The sequence below is a fragment of the Camelus dromedarius genome, chromosome 3, assembly GCF_036321535.1.
Source record: "Camelus dromedarius isolate mCamDro1 chromosome 3, mCamDro1.pat, whole genome shotgun sequence".
Taxonomy (NCBI): domain Eukaryota; kingdom Metazoa; phylum Chordata; class Mammalia; order Artiodactyla; family Camelidae; genus Camelus; species Camelus dromedarius.
The window spans coordinates 24,980,212-25,001,815 of NC_087438.1; the positions used below are offsets into that span (position 1 = coordinate 24,980,212).

Genomic DNA, 21,604 nt, shown 5'->3' on the forward strand with positions numbered 1-21,604 from the left:
TATTTCCTTTTCTTGTCTTATTGCATGCATTAGCTAGGACTAACATAAATGGTGTTGTATTTTTAATTTCAAATTTCAACTGTTCTTTTTGGCATATTGGAAAGCAATGCTGTTTTCTTGGTCAGCCTGGCCAGGTTTCATCAATTTTATTGATCTTTTCAAACACTCTGTTTTTGATTCCATTGATTTTCTTTATCGTTTTCCTGTTTTCAGTTTCACTGATTTCTGCTCTAATTTTTTTGTAACAATTACTATTTTAATTCTAAACACAAGATAAAGTAATGTGGAACCTGAAGTACAGACATTTAATTATTTACCTTAAAATATTTCTTTTGTAATACCTGTTAATAAATTTGTAAGGAACAAAAAAATGCCTCAGTCTACTTAAAAGTTTAATCTCAATGATGGTATGAAGTAAAACAAATAATCAGCAAAATTCTTAGTAACTTGTAGAAATGTACTTTATTTCATGCAAAGTTACATAATTTCTTACACTTTAACAGATAATCAAATAAACATTTCAAAAATTCATTACATCACAGTAAGTTAAAATACTACAGAGCAATTGCAAGACCATGAGTTTGTCAAAACCAAACTGAGAGAACATTATGCATAGATAAGGCCAAAGATGCTAACTTACTTATGGTAGCACTTTGCAGGTTTTTCCAAATTCATATTTGAAAATGTTGTGAGAATCTGGAGAGAAAAATAGTTAAATCTACAACGCATTGGTCAGAAAGGAAAACATTTGCCATTACATACCAAGCAGTAACAGCTGATTAAAGATAAATTTGGCATCATGCACCAAAAATGAACATAATGAACATTTTGAAAATTATGATCAGATGTACATTTGAAAAGACTTATCTTCTATTTCACCTAATCCACTGAATTAAATAAGTAACAAGTACTTTATTAATGCAACACAGAAATTAGGCTTTTGGTATGCTTTGCTTGGGTACTGGCACGTATTAAAAGATACTAAAGAGATTTATGAATATTTCAAATTCTACTAGACTACTGAATTTTAGAATACTGCCCTAAGGAAATAGGTTCTAGGCAGAACTTATTTGAGAAAGATTTTTAAACTACTTAAAAGCAATGCTACAATTAGTTACCTACAAAAACATTTTATAAAAATTAAATACCAGGAAGTAACAACATCAACATTAGAGTTCTTTTTTCAATGCTACAATGTATAAATATATATTAGATTACAGTAATTTAAAAGAAAGATCCACATGCTCTCTACCTTATAAATGAGAAAAATCCAAGTTGGTTTCAAAATATGGACAAAAACAAATCCATTGGATTGCTTAAAAAAAAAAAAAACACAGAATCTCTCCCCTACAACTTGGTGTACCAAATAGGGAAGACGCTAGCCAGTATTCTTTTGAGATATACAGCTTTAAGTGACTAGGTTGATAAGATTGATGTCAATAACTCAAAACAGTGTTGTACAGTCAGATTAACAAATTATGACCTTATCCTACATGTCTGCCACAGTAAACCACTCTTTCTAGTCTTTTGCACTAAGTACAATAATAATCTCCTTTTGCAAAATGATTTGCGATCAAGACAAAAGAAAAGATTTTCATGGGAAAAAAGGTTAATTCTTCCCAGGGAGGGTTAAAAACAAATGTCTTCTAGGATTTCTATGAGAAAGGAACATGCCAATATTCTTGCTTTATTAACAAATTCAAAATTACAGCAAGGCTTTGATCAACCTCAGTGGACAAATCTTTTGAAAATGGAAATAAAATTGTAGGAAAACCAGACTGAACATGAAAGGGATTAGGGGAAAGGGCATGTTCCCATTGCAGTGGGACCAGAGATGGACAGGGCTAGTGGCTATTCCACTGGTGTAGATGGCTCACAGGGCCTGGTTTCCAGGAGTTGGTACAAGGGATAACACTGCCTAGTCTTCCAGGTCTCTGAGCAGAAAAAAGTCTCTGAGTTGGAAAGAAGTACCCCACACAGAGCAAATTCATATTTCAGAATGTCTCCTGTAACCCTCTTGTATTGTTCCAACCTCTCTTAACAAAAACTTTGACAATGATGTATGTTATTTACGAATTCCTTTTCATAAAAAAGAGGTCTCAAGGTTCTTAATGTTTTGGGTTTGTTTGTTTGGTTTTTAACAATCACTGTTTTTGGAAATCTAATTTTATGCTGAAACATTACACTGAGAATAATTCATTTTACTGAAGTGCCCTACTTAAGTGACAAAAAAAGACAATACACTGAGCTAGCATGCATCGCATTTACATTCAGATGTTGCTTAGTTGCCTAGCAAAACCTGTTTCACTACTTTATGTGCAATACTGCTATTCAAGTCGTGGGATTTGTAGTCAGAACTACTACCTTTTACATGTACTCATCATCAAAAAACAACTGTGTACACAAAACAAATGGAAGAAAAATCTGTCAGCACAGTCTAAGTTATACTATAAAGAGAGGCATCAGAAAGGAAGGAAAGTATAAAAGGAATGAGAGATGAAGGAAGAAAGGAAAGATAAAACTCTAAATCCATTTACTTCTTAACATTTAGAATTCAATACAATATATTACACTTTGCAGATTCAAGTATGTTAAGATTATTCAGGGACGTGTTTTGCCTCTTAGTGCAAATATATTTATCCTTGTGATTTTCAGGCATGGCCCACTCAAATCACAAGCATAAAATTCACATTACTGAACAGTGTGAATTATAATTATGGAGAGTTTATTTTTCCTTTAAAATAGTAATCAACACAAAAATCAAGAACATTCCCTAAATCTACTAAAGGTATTTAAAAATGAGGTTTGCTACTGTACATCAATGAAACTTCTTCATTAATACTCTAAACTATACTTTAAAAAAACACAGACTTTCCTATCCACATTTAATTTCATTTGGGTACATATCCGGAGTAAATTTAAGAAATGACAATATAATCAAATAGTAGAGCCCCAAAACAAATCAAATAGCAACATTTTTTTTTTAGAAAGTTTCGATTGTCAAATTCTCTGATCTGTAAATAAATAGCCCTCGCATGTTCTGATTTGCTTCTTACTATTGTGAAATGAGGGTCTCTTGTGTGATGAAATTATTCCAAAGGCCTTCTATTCATTTGATAAGAGAACACATTCTGATAATTAGGCGTATTTTAATAATGATTTTTACAGAAATGCTCTATTGATAATAATAAATTATTAACGCAGTAACAAAAGTTAATTAGCAAATTATAGGTTAATGAAATTAACAGATTATTCATTGTTACTTTCTGCAATGGTTATTTTGAATTACTGGCTTATAGAATATCCTTACCTAACAATTACTTAGAAAAATAATTTAGAAAATTTAATCAGATAGCTATTGTTATGTAAGAAAGACATCAAAAGGTAACTGCCAGAAGTAATTCTTCAAGAAAGGTACTTTACATGCAAAGTGTATGAACTTAGTAGTAATGTTTTGCAGTAGATGTCATTACATTTTCATAAGTTTCTCAAAACAGAAAATGTCCGTTCTTACTACAGTTTTTTATACAAGGTGGCTTAACAAATATTAACTTAGTTCCCCAGCAATAAACTCAGTGGTTAAATCATTACCTTCTCAACACAAATGTACCCAGCCAGGTAACCTACCTATATGATCTGATCATATATGAAATCCTGCTAGATAAATTCTGATTGAAAAGTTGAATACTCTGGATCACTCAAACAACCAAAAATTACTTTGAAAATGACTCCAAAGTCGTAAAGGGATCTATACCATTTGTGAATTATTACATATAGTTCGATTATTATAAAAAAATTAATAATGAAGGAAAGTAGTACATTCCCATATTTCTATCGACTTATCTCAAGGTATTATGAGTTATAAAGTAATTGGATCATCTCCTCTCTTTTTCTGGTTCTATTTCTACAGTAGCATCTGAGTTTCATGATAAAGCCTGATGAGAAACAACATTATACTTAAGGAAAATATTCCAAAGTAAACCCAAAGACTAAATAATAAAACAGTATTATTTTCACAGGATTTTGATGAAGTATTCCAAAAAGAGTTTTTGCTTGGGGGACTTACAAGCTTCTCTGTAATAATAAGAAACTGGACCCCCTTCTGGGGTGATCCTTTTCCTATCTAATACCTTCAAATACCATTTAAGGAAACCAGAACAGCTAACAACTTATTTTGTCTTTTTAAACTCCACTATATAAACATCAACTCAATACCCTCACAATAGCTTTGTGAGGTAGATCAGGAGGTAAACAGCAAGTATCATTTTCATTTCGAAAAAGAAGAAATTGAGGCACTAAAAGGTTACATGACTTGCCCAAAGTTTCAATGGTCAATCATGAAATTACAAACAGTGTTAAATTATCTCTGCTCCTGGCCTACTGCTCTCTAATGATACTTCACAATAAAAGGCTGTGTGTGTGTGTGTGTGTGTGTGTGTGTGTGTGTCCTTAAATGGACAGCTGATATAACCTTCAAGAGTAAAATCTATCCACTGATAATTATTTTAAAGGGGATCTAATCTCAGAGATTGTAAAAATTTTTAAAAATCAGATAATTAGGATGATACGCTAGTCCTTTCAGTATCTGCATAGAACTGTGTCTTTTTAAAAATTTACGTGATAACACTAAGAGGAAAATAAAAAATTTAAATTATGATTCAGGGAAAAATTACCTTCAAGAAACATATAATCAAATTGTTAGGGTGACTATATAATTCACCTTCAAACTGGGATACTTAAGAGTGAAAATGAACACTATTAAAAGTTACACAGGATAATAGATGTTAAACTAAGATGGCCGTGGGCAAGTTCAAGTATGATCACCATTGGGTGAATCCACAGTACGGATTCTCTAAGAGCTGCAAATACTTCAGGGACATAAAAACTCTCTGCAAGTATGTTGTGCTCAACTACATCCACTGTGCAATAAAAACGCTGATGATTTAAAATATAACATCTAACTTTGGCTTAAACACAAAGTTTTAAAAATTCAATTTAAAATAATATATTTAACCAACAAGTTATTACACATCTCCATTATAATAGAGTTTTCTGTTCTCTGTAAACCACAATTTAAGTGTTAGTAATAACACTAAAGATTCACTTTGTAACATTTGAATAACCAGATGTTCCTTTTCAAAAGGCATAAAGAGGCACCTTTAAAAAGCAGAGAATTTTGTGGGGCTCTTTGGCTATTAAAAAAACCCCCACACTTCACCATTAATAATTGCAATTCTCCTTGAGTGGAATGATCAACACTTAAATCAGTATGCTAAATGATAAAGGGGAACACCTCTCTAAAACGAAATCTTTTACAAAGCAATACCAAAAGCATAAGATAATTTCCAGTTACTACCAGAGACTGAAAAAGTAATACACTGCCTGATTATAGTACACATGCTGAAGATACAAACACTATCAGTTGAAGTATAATCTTAATTATACATGCAAAAGCCTCACTAATTTACATACAGAGTTGAAAAAGCTTTCTACATTCAGTTATGTCTGGTAAGTAAGCTTTGTTTTAAGACATGGGTTTTGTAAATATGGTTATTATTTGAGGTCTCCATCTCTTTGGGAAACAGAGGATCAACACATCCTTTAGAAACAGCAAAAATGTAAATCACAATAATAAAACTATATAACATTATTCAGTTATGACTTATGGCTTCCTTGGACCTTTAAAACAACTTTCCTGAAAAAAATTAATCTGAAACAAATTTAACTACATATTTTCAACATATACGATCTTCATCATGAATGAAATCCTTCCACCGTAACTGTACTTCTAAGGCAGACATTTCAGGAATGGTATGTAATGAATCCTATTAGAAAAGATGACACTCTATTTCAGTGAACAATATAAACTATTATTAACTAAGATGTGATTAATTTTAGTGCCTTTTTTTATCCTGACACTTTTCACTGAGAGTTAAGTGTAAATTCTAGGGCATACAGATGTTCATAAAGACTGAACTTATGTGTTGATCTTGGTTAGTTATTCCATAAATTCATACAGACTTTAAACATCGTCAAATATTCTGCTGCGAGACATTGAGAGGTATCGTCCACCAGGCTGATACCTGAAAGGTGGATAAAGAAATGATCTGAGGCATCAAAAATAATAAAGGAGGAGAGAAAAATAAGAACACATTAAGAGGAAGTGGCTACATAGTTTGTAAGCACTGTAAAATCTATTCAGTAGCTGAAATCAGAAACTTATTCTCAAAGGATGTTATTCCAAAGGATTTACCTAATTACAAACCAACCAACAACTGTTTTAGAACCTATGCCATATGACTCATATGGCAGGGTGAGAGACGTAAAAAGAAAAGGGTGGGGAGATGCACAACAAACACATCACGGAACGTAAGAGATATTAATAGATATTCTAGATATTAATCTAGATTGTTGAATATAAATACACTATTCTCGCTTCCTTGCTATTTATAAGCAATACTATAGCAAATAACTTCATGTATATATTTTGCTTTTGTTTAATTATTTTCACATAGTATAGTGGCTAAAAGCACAGACTCTGTAGCCAGAGTTCCAGGGTTTAAATGCCTGTCATTTACAAGGTTTGTGATCCTGGGTAAGTTACTGAGCCTCTCTAGATTCAAATTCAATTGGATTTACAACCATAAAATACAATTATTATTGTTAAAGTGCTTAGAATAGTGTCTGACACCCAGTCATAGCTATGTAACTTTTGCTAAATTGGATACATTTCATAAATGGGATTGTCAGAAATAAGCATATAAATACTGTTAAGATTCTACCAATTGATTGCAATTCTTCTTTCTTATTTATAATACCACTAGTTGCTTATGAAGATACTTTTAATTGCCACCACTGTATGCTATTATTCCTTAACTACAAAAGCATCAGAAGGTATAAAAAGGTATCAAAGGTTGCTTAATATGCTTTTTATTGGTAGTAAAGATGAGTATTTTCCTTACGTTTATTTATCTTGTCAAGGCAGAACGTTATCAAAATTTCAGAGGAATGCTGGAGCCAAAATGGCACAGCTGGAACTTACCTTCCTGACTCAGATTCAAGAGGATCATCAGTGAATGTTTCTGCATTAAAATCCAAAGGTTCTGCATCTTGGAGAAGTTCTATTCGGTCCCTTTCACTCCTATTATTAGATCTGGTATATTTGGATGCTGCTGCAAAGGAAGAAAAAAAGTCCACTTACTATTGTCTTTGTGGGTCACAATCTATGGACACACAGAAAGAAAATTCAAGATTATAAAGAATCTTTATTTTGATAGTGAAGACAATATTAAGAAAAAATAACTACATGGTTATCTTAAAATCAGATTAAAATGATAAATAGTATGACAGAAAATAACAAAGAAAAGTTCTCCCTTTAGCTAGTCAAAGCTCAGAAGCAGCTACAGTGCAAAGACTTAATATGAATTAGAATTAATACTTAACTATGGTATCGTAACAGTGAAACTGTTCAAATCAAATCTAGTTTCAGCTGGTTTCACACAGTGAATCCAGGGCTGTTACATCTCATTTCTCAGCTAGGATTTTCTTTAAGGTATAATCAACTCAAACGCTTCAAGAAAGGCCTGAGTCTTTTTCCCACGAGGCAAGAGTTCAGGGCAGTAATGTCCAACAGAAATAAATTGCAAGCCCCATATTTACTTTTAAATTTTCTACCAGCTACATTAAGAAGAAATAGGTGAAATTAATTTTAATATATTTAATTCAGCCCAATATATCCAAAATATTATCATTTCAACATGGGGTACCAGCCATATTGCAAATGCTCAACTGCCATATGTGGCTAGTGGTTACTATCCTGATCAATGCAGGTCTAGAGAACTCTCTCTTTATGTGATATAAGGTTTTCTTCATAAAGAACCTAAAGTTTTCATGTTATTCTGAGCAGTCCAATAGCTTCAATAAAACTATGATACAATTCTTTTTGAAAACTTAAGGCAAGCCAATCTCTCACACCTTACGTTTTTGTCATCTTGGACTCTGTCCTTCATCATTTCCCTCATTCATCAGCAAACACTTGTTGCCTACCAAATGTCAGGCATCATCCTCCCTCTGTTTTTGAGTTTTAACTGAAACTTTAGCTTTCTTCTATTTCCTCTACCCTAAATATCATCCAACACATCCTCTCCTCTTCATCTTCAGGGTCACTGTTTATTTTATGCCCTCATCATTTTTTGACTGAATTACTAAAACAGATACTAAACTGGTTTCTGTGTCTCACTTCCCAGGAAATCATGCTTTTTATAGATGTCAAATTTGTCTTTCTAAACCAAAAATCTAAATCATGCTTCTTTCTAGATTGAAATCTTATCTTTGGGATAAAACCCAGACTTCTGAGCATGATAATACCTGTTTACCAACTATCTCTGCAGCCTCCCCTCTCATCGGGCTCCTCATACTTTAGGCTGTAGTCACAGAGAAAAACCTAAATTTCCCCAAAGGTTCTCACATGCCACTCATTCTTCCTTTTAAAGACACCTTCACCTGGCTAAGTACTACTCATTTCTAAACAGCATTTCTTTATAAAACAAATCCTTTCCCAATAAAGAATTCTTTTTCCATCCTCTGAGCCAAGTTCCCTCAGCATCAGGTGTGCACCCTTATACTACCTGAGCATTCCTGCATTTCCCCCAAAGACAAACAACCTCTGCCTTCTATTTAGTGCTGAATCCTGGACAAAAACAGGTTTCCTGTTGCTTTCCAGAAGCAGGTAGCAGGGTCAAGGGGAGGTTTCTTAACTCAACCCACCAGCAAATGTCCTCTGCCTGGTATCAGTCCCTCACTAAATTATGGGTATCCCAAGGGTGGAAATTTATCTTCTTTGTATTCCTGGGAAAGTACCTGACATATATGGGCCAGTCAGTAAATTATTATAAAAATGGCTGAATATCCTACACCTACTAATAGGAAAGTAAAGAAAAACATCTAGGTAAATAGAAATCAGTATCTGCCTAGAATATGACTGGGATAAGAATTGTTATTTAGGGTAGTACAATTACAACTATTCATTTGATGTCTCAGATGTCTCCTCCTACCAGAATGCATATGTGAGTTTCCCTTTCCTCCCCTATGCTGAGAGTTAAGAAGGGAAAGTCACTGCAGAACCACGTGTACAGTTCTATAAAGATATTTCTGGATGGGTAGCCTAATCCTCAGTCTCTATGCAAGCAAGCACAAGAAGAAAAATTTCTAAGAAAACTAGACAATAAACTACTTACATCGGTTGGTACTAATATCTGAGAAGTTTGATTCTTTTGGGTCAATATGAACATTTCTGTTCCTAGTAGAATCTTCTCTACTGTGCCCATAACGTTCTTTCCATTCCTAGCAAAGAAACACACATGAATATACGACACAAGAACTCACAGTGAGAAAATAATTCATCAGTGTTAACAGATTTAGATTATATATAGAAAGTAATAGGATCTAATTTCTTTTTCATCAGGAAGTCATCAGATAATCAATATAATTAGAACAGTACCTTTAAAACTCAGATCAATAATTTTCTTATCTCAACATGATTTTAAGTCACCAAACTTAACCTGAATGAAGACATTTATAGACATTTTTGCTAGCTATGACTATTTTTAATTATTGAATTCTTCTATTTAAAATGTCAAAATAATAGTAAGGTTACCCTGACCATATAAAAGTTATGATAACTCATAATGAGATGTTAACAAAATTTTCTTCCACCCCAATAAACTACAAATCTTAGACACCTGAAAAGTCATTTTTCACAGCAGAATTAAGAGTACTACACAAACATAATTAGATAATGACATATGGCATTGTATATTAACTGTGCTAAAACCATATTCACTGGAATTATACTCATTAAATTCTTACAGCTGAAAGGGATTTTAGAGGTACTAATTAAACCTCCAGTGCAGTGCAGGATCTCATTTAAAATAACCATGCCAGATGTTATTTGGCTGTCTTACTAGAAGACCTGGAAATTTCTATGTGTCATCCCATTGCAATTCTGGTAAACTATGGAAGTTTTCATAGAGAGGTGAACTCTGTCCAGTAACTTCCACTCTTTGGTCCTAGTTATGCCTTCTGAAATAAAGAATGAGTCTCCTCTTACATGACACACACTAAAATACGCAAAGATAACTATCATGTTTGCTGGGTCTTCACTTTTCCAGCATGGACACACCCAGGTGTTGAAAATTTGTGGTAACTGTGACTAGATTTTTCTCATTTTTTGCCTTTTCATTCTCTGGGAGGTCAGTTTGCCTCAGCAAATGAAGGACTAAAGAAAAATTAAAGAGGAATAAAATTAATGTCATATTACAAAAAAAGGCATAATTTTAAAGCAATCAAAATCACTTTAATAGCAGGATTACATAAATTTATTCACTTATTCAATAAATATTTACTGAGCACCTACCTTAGACAAGAAACTCTTAGATGTTAGACATGAAGCAATTTATTACTAATGACTTTTTAGAACAGGGCTGACAGGACACCTCACATGCATGTTTGCAACTATTAAAATGGCCTTTCTGTAAAAATATATCCTGTGTCACTTCCCTACTATTCTTTGGCTTTTAGCCAATTATTCTAAATCAATAAAATTCTTACGATACTTCACATTAATCTCTAGGTTACAGCAATTTAATAAGTACTGTACTTACTCTTCTTCGATTTTCACCTTCTTCTTGTCGTTGCCTTTTTCTCTTCTCTAGAGACAGAAAAGTGGTCTCAAATTTGGTATAACATGATTTAATTAGATATAGAATAACTGAAGTAAAGGTATCAGGCTATGACCAATTTCCTTTAAATTACTACCGAGTCAAAGGTAATAGGTTATTGTTGGAAAGAACCTTACAGGTCACCTAACTCTACAGAGAATACCTTCTCTACTTTTGTTGAAGATGGCCCTTTCAGCGCTATCTAGTTTTAGTGAGGAAGAAGTTCTTCCCCATGGTGACTTAAAATTTGTTTTTCTGTAACTTCTCTTTTTCTTTACATCTTATCTTCTAAACTAAGTTCATACTTCTTTCTGTATAAGAGTCTTTTCCATTCCTTTCTTCTGGCCATATATTCAGTGGTTCTCTCTCATAAGATATGCCCTACAGACTCATCATTCCAGCTATCCTCTCTAAATTCCTTCTGACTTATCAGTCTCACTCTTGAAAATCTTACCCAGGACTAGACATTATATTCCAGATGAAGTCTAATTAATTCAAAAAGCAGTAGAACTATTATATTAACTAGACACTACCTTCCTATGAGAGTATGTGAAGGCTAGACTGGCTTATTTTAGAGCCACAACACAATTTGGCTAATTTTTAAGTTAGATCACACAAGAACCCCAGACCCAGGTAGGGAGGGTATCTAAGAGCCAACATCCTAAAACTCACGTTTTGTTCTTCTTTCCCCCCAATTCTACCATCACTTGAACGTCAAGAAATTTGGTACAGTCAGTTTTGAGATTAGATTCTAGCAGAGTGTCATATATTCTACCAGGTTGTTAATGATCATCACATTCTAAAACCCAGTCTTGGCTTGAATGATTTCCTATGCAGCATTAAAATAATGATGATTCTTTAACAAGTTTTATAATCGTATTTAACTTGGCAAATCAATTTCAAAGCAAACAGGAAAATGACTCTAATACCAAACAAGGACATTATTTAGTTGCGGACATATTAATAATTTCTGCTGAATTTCTTACAAACAGATGAAACAATCATTTGTTTTTAAATTATTTTTGCTATGAAAGCTTTATGTAGAATTTTAGCTAAAATAATTAATTTGTGATTTCTTAAGATCAACTAGAAGTTATAAATTATACAAACATTAATTTTGTATTTTGAGTCTTAGTACTTTCCTTTCATTTATTTGAAAAGACAAACTTACCTCGTCTGATTAATTCTTTTCCTTCATCAACTAAGTCTGATGTCATATCATTATCTCCCATGAACTGCTGGAAACCAAGTAGATTCAAACAACGAGTTCCCAAACTAGTAAAGGTAGATTTTCAAAAAGATAACCATTATTTTACACTGTAAATGCTTAAATTATTCTTTAGTACTGTCACCCAAAAGAAACCTATGTTTTACTATTAGTTATCATGTCAAGTTACATAGAGTGACATTTGTCTTTCTTGAATAAGTGCTTATTTCCCTTTCTAGGATGCTTAAATGCCTAGTACTCCACTGACTAGGGTATGCACCATAACCAGATTTTTTCCTTTTATAGTTGACAAGGCACTATCCCACCCATCTATTCCTTGATTCATATAATAATCTAGTAAGAGAAAAAGAGATGCTAATCTTACCAACCTAACTACTAACATGATAAGACATGATTTATATAACACAAGCTCCTAATGTTCCGTTTGTAGTTTATAAACTTTTTAAGTGAAAAAGCATATAATCAAAATTTAGTTTTAGACATCCAAAAGATGATTAGTCTCTTCCTTTAATACACCATTTTCATAATATAAACCTCTGTTTTTTTCTACTTTACATAAAAAAATTGAAAATATTAGATTTTCTATCAGTTCATATTAACAGTTTTAAATTATAATCCTTTAGCTCCTTTACTTACAGTAAGGTAAAATATAGATGTTTTTAAAAATTCAATAGCGAATTTATTCAAACAATACCTGTCTGTTTACTCAATATCCTGATATTAGTACATATATAGTGTTTATGGTAACTGTATAATGGTATTGGAAGATTTAAATGAAAAGTGGTTAGATGAAACTCATTTTTGTTAGAAAAGCAAACTGATTGACATCAATAAATTTTTTTTTAAAGTAGCATTTTTGGTGTGTCATGGAGCACATAAGCAGTGAAGAGGATAGGCAGAGTACAGGATGAGGGCACCTGACACGTGGAATTGGGAAGACAGGGCACTAGGAAGTCAAACATACCTGTCCTTTAAGTCCTTTTGAGTCTTACCTCTGCCAAGATTCTACCACTTTTTCTGATCCTATAGAAAAAGCAGCCTCGTATGTACTGCCTGATTACAATTGCTCCTCACCTGCCCCATTGTGCTGGCTATGGTCTGAAGTATCTACAAACCCAAAAATGACCACGGGGAAAAGCCCTCAGAATAATTTATGCTACTGGATATAAGCTGGGCATGGAGGTGTTTTATAAGCTACACTGACTGCCAGTATCAAAGGTCAGGACTTGGAGTTAACATTCTGTAATTAACCCTATCACTTTGTGGTCTAAATACTTGTAAGAGAACAACTCTACCTCCCTTTTCTTGACAATATCTCGGGAGGAAGAACTTGACGCAATCATTCAAGCAATCTCTTTAAACTATCCCTGGCATCCCCAAAGCCACAATAAAACAAAGAACCAAAATCCAACCAGTGAATATTTAAAAGAGCTTTAAGGTTAGAAAGAATATCCAGATCAATCTAAGAGTATGTGGGAAAATAAGCAATGTTAAGTTTCTTACCTAAAATAAGTAGCAATGCAGAGAATCACCACCAACATAGGATAATATATATAGAACCCATCTGCAATAAAGGATAAAACTTTCATGGAACCCATAATCTGAGGAGCAAGAAAAAATTAAGTTAAATTAGTACAAGTTCTATATCTTCCATCCATTTTCATCATTAGAAAATTTGCCCAGAAACTGTTATATCAATAAATTTGGAGTTTTCAAAAAATGAAGCACTAAATAGACTAATTTTTAAGTTCTCATCACAAGAGAAAAAGGAAACTGTAACTGTGAGGTGATGGATATTAACTAAACTTATTGTGGTAATAATTTCACAACATATACATATATCAATTTATATTGTACACAAACTAATACAATGTTATATATGTCTATTATATCTTAATTTGCTTATTTATTAAGATTTTCTCCTAGATGAAATTAATATTTTATATTTATTACTGAAAATCATCAAATATGTTAAGACCATAAACAGAAAAGTTAATATTATTATAGGTCAGGTCTACTGATACTACTCAGCTGGACAACCTAAAAATATATATATATTTTTTTTAAATTGAAGTATAGTTGATTTACAATGTTGTGTTAGTTTCTGGTGTACAGCATAGTGATTCAGTTATATATATACACATACATGTATACATATTCTTTTCCATTATAGGTTATTACACACTATTGATTATAGTTCCCTGTGCTATACAATAGGACCTTGTTTCAAAAAATAATTTTTTATTAAAATCACTTTTATCCAATTATTAGTAATTACATATATAACTCTTTGAAAGAAAGTTTTAGTTATTTTATAAAGATCTAATAATGCTACACAACTTTTCTGCCAGCATTAAAGATAAATTTCACAATAATAGCATCCCATGTAGATAATGAATCTAAAGAACTCTTTTCTGAACATACTTACAGATGTATAAGCAGTTGGCTGTGTATTCTGGTGAGAGATGGATGAATCCATATGGGTCAAACCCAAGAAATTAAGACATAAAGGAGGAGTCAAACGGCAAAATAACCTGCAATAAGCATTTATAAACACAATACATAAGATTATATATATATCATAAAGCAGCAAAATACATTTTATATTATGTTGAAATACATTAAGAACATTGTAGATCATTGTAACTATTATTCTCATCTATTTGTATTTTGAATTCTAACTCGGAATTGCCCTTACTTACTTGGAAGACATTCTGAATATCCTATTAATCACATCCTCCTTAAAAACAGCAACACCTACATGGCAAAATGCCAGCCTCAGGACACCTCCTTTGGTGGTGTTTGCACTGCTTTATCTGAACAATTTGTAGAGGAGCTTTGTATGTACCTCTTCCAAGTCTACCATCTGTGCAATCTGTCTCAATAGCATGATAAGAACAGTAACATCCTCAAGGTGAACTGAATTCAGTACATAAAAGATCCAAACTTGTATCAAAGTATGCCACTCTGACAACTATAGGTATAAATAATTGTTAGAGCCCAGTTTTGACCAGATAAAAAGAGAACATAGCTGGAGATAAAAATGATGAGAGGGTATGAATACAAAGAGGTAATGTGAGGAGTTTTTTTTATGGTGATAGAACAGTTCTGTATCTTGATTGTGCTTGTGGTTACAGGAATCTACACTAATACACACAGACACAGACACAGACACACACACACACATACACACACACAAATGAATAAAGGATAAAAAAATGATGAGAACTAAATAAGGTCTGTAATCTAGTTAACCATAATGTATCAATGTAAATTTCCTGGTTTTGATATAGTACAAACGCCACATAAGATGTCTCTATTGGGGGAAGTTGGGTGAAGGTTAATAGGACTCTTTGTATTATACTTGCAACTTGCTTTGAGTCTCTAATTATTTGTGGGAAAAGTTAAAAAGAGTCTTAGAGATGCTTCAGATATTGATTTCTCTTGAAGTTCCCCAAATCTGGCTTTTATAAAAACCTAGTATGACTAATTTAACAACATGGACAAATAATAGATTGTGCAACCTAGTCCAAGCTAGAGCCATCTCTCTAAACCTCTGCTAAAGTTCTTAGCAAAGAGTATTCTTTTTGGTGTTCTTAGTCCTTCATAATTCAGTTCCAGGCCACTGAATCTCAGAATACTTTCTCGGTCTACCTTCATCTCTAAATTCTCAAATGTTCCTGTCATTACTAACTTACTTATTGACTCTCTTAACCGGTAGATCCAGGCTCACTATATCTTTCTTTTCCTTTCTAATCTAGCATACCTATTTTAACCTTAAACTTCAAGCAGAATTTAGCTAGCAATCGACAAGCATCTAATTAATACTAAAACCTAATCAATTAGCTCATAGAAATACAGGTGCTAGTGGAAGGTCCATAAATAAGAAATAAAAGAGAGAACCATGAAAAGACATGCAATGGAGACATTTTTCTTGTTTCTTAACACAATCTACTTACATGCCACTGAAAAGAAGGCTGTAAGCATCAGTCTGATGATGGGAAGCCAAGTAATAATAGTTAAATACACGAATCCTGAACACAGTAGAATAAACACAGATACTGAGGAAGAAGATGGAAAGGAAGCAAGCAATCTAAACAAAAAAACGAAACAAAAAACCCAGTTTAAGACTAAAAGACTTCAGCACTTTGTGTACAATCACAAGCCCTGTACTTTAATTTCAGCTAACATTTACTGACATTCTAAAATTTAAGCATAGTCACAATTTTTTAAACTCCTAAGAAAATGAAATTATGAAAAAATCTACATCTCAATTAGTCCCACATCCTATCCATAAGTTTCAAATCCACCTCCTGAAGTGAGCCTGTTCTCCCATTCCCTTGGAAACTCTTCACATGAAGTTATGAAGCTTCATTGGCATAAAGAGGATCAAGGTATTCTCATAAAAATATTTTGCAATGTTTTGCATCTTTTCATCTCTCCTCAAATACAGTTCTTAGTTTCTATAGTCTGAGAAAAATGTTGAAGCTCATTTTTAGAAGTCTGAATAATAACACTGTGCAAAACTTCACTGCTTTCATTATTACTAAAAGAAATATATGGAGAAAAGATACAACAGTTAAGAATTACACTATAAACTGACATTTATTTATGATAGATATAAAGTAAACTGACCTCAATATAAATATAATTGTATGTTTTTTCGGCCAGCTGTATGAAAACTGCAAAGAGGGATAAGACAGGTGTAGTGCTAAAGAATGTGCACTCTGACCACACAACAATCACGGAGAAGATGGACAACACCACAGCAAGTATCCTATAAAACCACGGCCGCAAAAGACACTCCCAGTACCACTCTGGAAGATAAAAGAAAAAAATGATTAGGAAAACCATAAAGGAATAACAGCGTATTCACGGTGTTTTGAAAAAATAAGGTAAACAGAAGTTCTAATACTGTGACACTGTGGTATTCTCATTAAGTTCTTCACACTAAATTTGATAATATTTATAGAAAATTTACTAAATAATCATAAAGGAGAATAAAATAATTATGACTATTGAATGTAGGTTTTGCAAATAGACTAATAAATGTAAATAATCAAAGAGGACATTTTAGGGGAACATTTTAGTAGTATATCAAGACTAAAGATGAGAGCCAAGCTTCTGATTTAAAATTGCTTAAAATTCTAATTGTTTCAAATACATAATATGTATATAAAATATTCTTGATATACTGCATATATTTTTGCATAGAATTTCGGTTATATGTGAAGTAACAGTGGAAACTGACAGATAATAAGTTATATGACAAGTAAAATAATTTTGGGAGGGAAGTTTATCAGACATATAATATTACCACTTAGTATAAGTTAAATGACACAAATGCAATTCAACTCTGCATTGGTAAAAAAAAATATACTACCCTTCAGAAAAATCATCATTGAAATTTATATCAAATTACATACCAATAGTAGGATTATAAAAATATTGAATAAATCTATTTTCTGGCTCCGGAGATTGAAAGGTGTGAACAAACTGACAAGTACCACTAGTTTCATTTTTTGCTACATCTTCTAGATAAAATGCTTGTTCCAAAAGAATCTGCCACTGTACTTGAGTTCGGCGGTGTCTCTGAACTGAATAAATCACCTAGAAAAGAGAACAGGGGTATACCCGTCAGTGTTCTGATCCAACAGCAGTCCAACTCCCCACTAAGGAGCATGTCTGGGTTGTCACAACAGTGGGGAAGTGTGAGTAGCATCTACTGGGTGGAGCCAAGGATGTTAATATTCTCAAATATATGTAATTATGCTCAGGGAATAATTCTCCCTCCCCAAATGCCAACAGTGCCCTTGCCGAGAAACACAAAGTTCAAACACTTCAAAGAATGATGATAAGGACAGGATCAAAGGAAGTTTCTAATACATATTCAGTCAAAATTTCTTTTTTTGTGGGCAGTAACTATGAATCTAACTAAAATTGTCAGAAGGTAAAATGGCTATAATTGACAGAGTTACCTGTTTATGTAGTTTTACCAGACTTTTTTCACTTGGATAGGCATTACGCTTTTCATCAAAATCTTCATAATCATCCATGTTCCTACCCATTTTTTCCTGATATTCTACAGGGCACTGAAAGGAACAGGTAGATCTTTAGAAATCTTATTTGCAAGAAGATAAAAATGTTATTTTGATTAAAAATCTGTCATTCTTGGACATTTCTAATTTTCTCACAAACATCTTCCTTCATTGGTATCTCTAAATAGTCGGATTTTTAGTTGCTGATGTTTTCTTGAAAATGGTTTTTAAGATGCATTGAGTTTCTTCCTACCTCTATTAATATTAATCTTTATGCTCAGATACACTAGGTGGTGATGGGTAGGGCAGGGTATCTTACCTACATAAAGCAACTAGCATTTGAAGATTATTCTAGGTAGGCACCTACTGAAAATGTCATTTATTTTCCTAGCTAAAGAATGAAGAAGAATCACAACAAATCCAAGATGTTAAATTTCTGAAGGGCATAGTACAGATGATTTGGAGTCATCTGCCCCACTATTGACAGTCATGTAATACCTATATGAACTTGAGTAAGTTAGTTAACCTCCCTCAATAGGTCTCAAAAGGTAGCAAATTTAAGAGAAACACTTAGAGACTTGATTTTCAAGACTGTCATATTAACCAAAAGGAACACTAGCTAATAATCAATATAATAGATTAAAATATAGGAAAATAACTGGACAGCCACATGCAAAGAAAATGAAACTAGACCACTACAGCACACCATACACAAAAATCAACTTAAAATGGATTAAAGACTTGAATGTAAGACCTGAAATCATAAAACTCCTAGGAAAAAACATAAGCAGTAAGCTCTTTGAAATTGGTCTTAGCAGTATCTTTCTATATATGTCTCATCAGGCAAGGGAAACAAGAGCAAAATTAAACAAATGTGATTATATCAAACTAAAAAGCTTCTGCACAGCAAAGGACATCATCAATAAAATTAAAAGACAGTCTACCAAAAAGGAGAAGATATTTGCAAATGATACATATGGTAAGAAGGTAATATCCAAAATATATAAAGAAACTAATACTGCTCAACAACAAATAACCTGATTGAAAAATGGGCAGAGGAACTGAAGAGAGATTTTCCAAAGAAGACATACAGATGGCCAACAAGTACATGAAAAGATGTTCAACATCACTTAATCACTAGAGAAATACGAATCAAAACCACAAGGAGCTATCACCTCACACCTGTCAGAATGGCTATTATCAAAATGACAAGAAATAACAAGTATTGGCAAAGACGTGGAGAGAAGGGAACTCTCCTATACTGTTGGTGGGAATGTAAATTGATGCAGCCACTACAGAAGACAGTATGGAGAGTCCTCAAAAAATTAAGGTTAGAGTTACCATATGATCCAGCTATCCCATCTGGGTATTTATCTGAAGAATAAGAAACACTAATCCACCTTGCAGCATAATTTATAATAGCCAAGATAGGGAAACAAACTAAGTGCCCATCAAGAGATGAATGGATAAAAAAGATGTGGTATCTATACAATGGAATACTATCTGGCCATAAAAAATTAAATATTGCCATTTGTGACATGGATGGACTTGGAGGGTATTATGCTAAATGAAATAAGTCAGACAGATAGAGAAAGACAAAAAACAATAAACAAACAAAAAAAGGAACAAACCAAACCAAATAAAAATGAATACATAGATACAAAGAACAGAGTAGTGCTTACCAGAAGGGGAAGGGTAGTGGGGAGGGTGAAATGGGTAAAGGGGATCAACTGTATGGTGACAGATGGAAAATAAACTTTTGGTGGTGAGGATGTTGCAGGGTTTACAGAAGTAAGAATATAATGTACATGAAAACTTACATAATGTTATAAATCAATGTTAGTTACCTCAATAAAAAAATAAAGACAAACATACAAATCTTTAAAGATAAATAAATCGAATTAAATACAGAAAAAGGAATAGTTCACTGGTTCTGTAAATGCAGAGAAGACAGTTGGGGAACTCATTCCTGGAATAATCATTTTTGGAAGTATATTTAATATCCTTAATGCAATACCAATACATCAAAACCTTAACTGTATGGTTTCTTATTAAATATCTGTATTAAATATCTCACAGTTTCATTCATTCTATGAAATATGAAATACAAAATAACATGTAGAAGGCTGATTGAAAGTGATCACTGAGGTCATAGTTTATTTTCTTACAGGAGATATGCCTTTAGAGACCACATTTAATGACATTTTTATAAACTATAAAGGTCTATCTCCATCACTAAGTCATGGAAATTATTCATTACTTTACATAACCTCTATAGCCACATTTTAATGGAAAATACTGCCAGTAAATAAGGTTAAGCTTATAATTAAAAAAGTATAAATTCTATGAACAAATTACTACTGGCTATGGTTAATATTTCCCTGAAAATGGAAAGCAGTTGGAAGACTTCAATCATGGGCTGTTCTCATACTTTTTTTTCTGATGCTTTTATTATGATGTTATATCACATAAACATATTTCAAAGGAAAATAGATGAGATATAATTTAATTACCTTTTTAAGTATTGTGTCCACACATTTTCTCAATGGGTGGTTATACTTGATGCTCTCATTCACTTTACGAACTTCCTATAAAAACAGTAAGAGAAATAAAAGTATTTCCATTTCCATAGTTTAGACACTTCTAATGAGGATGCTGCAGGTACTATATATATATATTCTCACAAGTTTAGTTTCAACCCAAATTACTCACACAAAGTTTCATTCACAGAATAAAAGTTATTAAGAACATAAGTCAAAACATAAAGTTATAGAACAGCTATAGCTATACCCTCACGCTTTTCATTACTTTCTAGATTTGCTGCCTTATCATTTGCTTACTTGGTAAACCAAGATGAATAAGCATTATAAAAAGCTATGAAGGATCAGGCAAACTTTGCAATTCTACGGGAACAGGACTGTGTTCTCTACCTTGCTCATCAAGCTCAATTATCTCATTATCTAAAGTACAGTGAAGAAACCAAAGGAGAATAGGCTAAAATGTCACAAAGCACCTGTTCCTTTCCAATGAGAGAGCACTCTACAGCAGTCACAACTAATGACTCACTATACTTTTTTTTCAAGTTAAGAATACACTATATGCCAGCACTGTGCTAGGTAAAAGGTCACCACAATCTACACTGGAGGGTGTGGTAGGAAGACATGGTGTTACAGGTCTTTCACTAAGATTACAGTGTGGTGATGAGATAATTAAACAAACACTTTAATGAGTGTGAAAGGCATAAAGGGGTTAGGGAGGGGAATCTTTAGAACCAGTAGTTCCCAAAGAGTCACAATATTCCATAATACTAATGAAATTTCAAAAAAATTGGAACAACTGTTCTAAGAAGAAGCAACATGTTCAACGGCTAAGGGGCAAGAGTGAACCTACCAGGATATTATAAAGAACATTTTGATTTTAGGGCAGAGAATGGCCTTAAGGGATGCAAAACTGGAGGCAGGGAGACCATCTGGCATATAGACAAAGTTATGAAAAAATGTAATTTATATAACAAAAATCACAATTCTTAACATATGGAGAGCTCTTACAAATCCATAGAAAAGTGGGAAGATAAAGAAATGCCATTGGCTAGTAAGTAACTGAAAAGATATACAAGTTCA

The 21,604-nt window shown here is 32.9% G+C and overlaps 1 protein-coding gene across 6 annotated transcripts in view; it reads right to left on the bottom strand.

Moving 5' to 3' along the window:
* Window positions 1–1,316: 1,316 nt before the first annotated feature.
* Window positions 1,317–21,604, bottom strand: part of LMBRD2 (LMBR1 domain containing 2) — a 41,252-nt gene continuing 20,964 nt past the window's right edge. For 2 of the 6 annotated variants that reach the window (XM_064480067.1, XM_064480070.1), the window contains 12 exons: window positions 20,498–20,572; window positions 17,925–18,038; window positions 17,373–17,556; window positions 16,582–16,763; window positions 15,906–16,039; window positions 14,375–14,480; window positions 13,450–13,547; window positions 11,890–11,993; window positions 10,662–10,708; window positions 9,237–9,342; window positions 7,043–7,172; window positions 1,317–6,107 (listed from right to left, as the gene is read on the bottom strand). In XM_064480067.1, the coding sequence (XP_064336137.1) occupies window positions 6,023–6,107; window positions 7,043–7,172; window positions 9,237–9,342; window positions 10,662–10,708; window positions 11,890–11,993; window positions 13,450–13,547; window positions 14,375–14,480; window positions 15,906–16,039; window positions 16,582–16,763; window positions 17,373–17,556; window positions 17,925–18,038; window positions 20,498–20,572 (1,365 nt within the window). In that variant the 3' untranslated portion in view covers window positions 1,317–6,022. Of the gene's footprint in view, window positions 6,108–7,042; window positions 7,173–9,236; window positions 9,343–10,661; window positions 10,709–11,889; window positions 11,994–12,786; window positions 12,970–13,449; window positions 13,548–14,374; window positions 14,481–15,905; window positions 16,040–16,581; window positions 16,764–17,372; window positions 17,557–17,924; window positions 18,039–20,497; window positions 20,573–21,604 lie in introns of those variants that run through there. The other 4 variants (XM_031444003.2, XM_064480076.1, XM_031443995.2 and 1 more) reach the window with 4 other exon arrangements.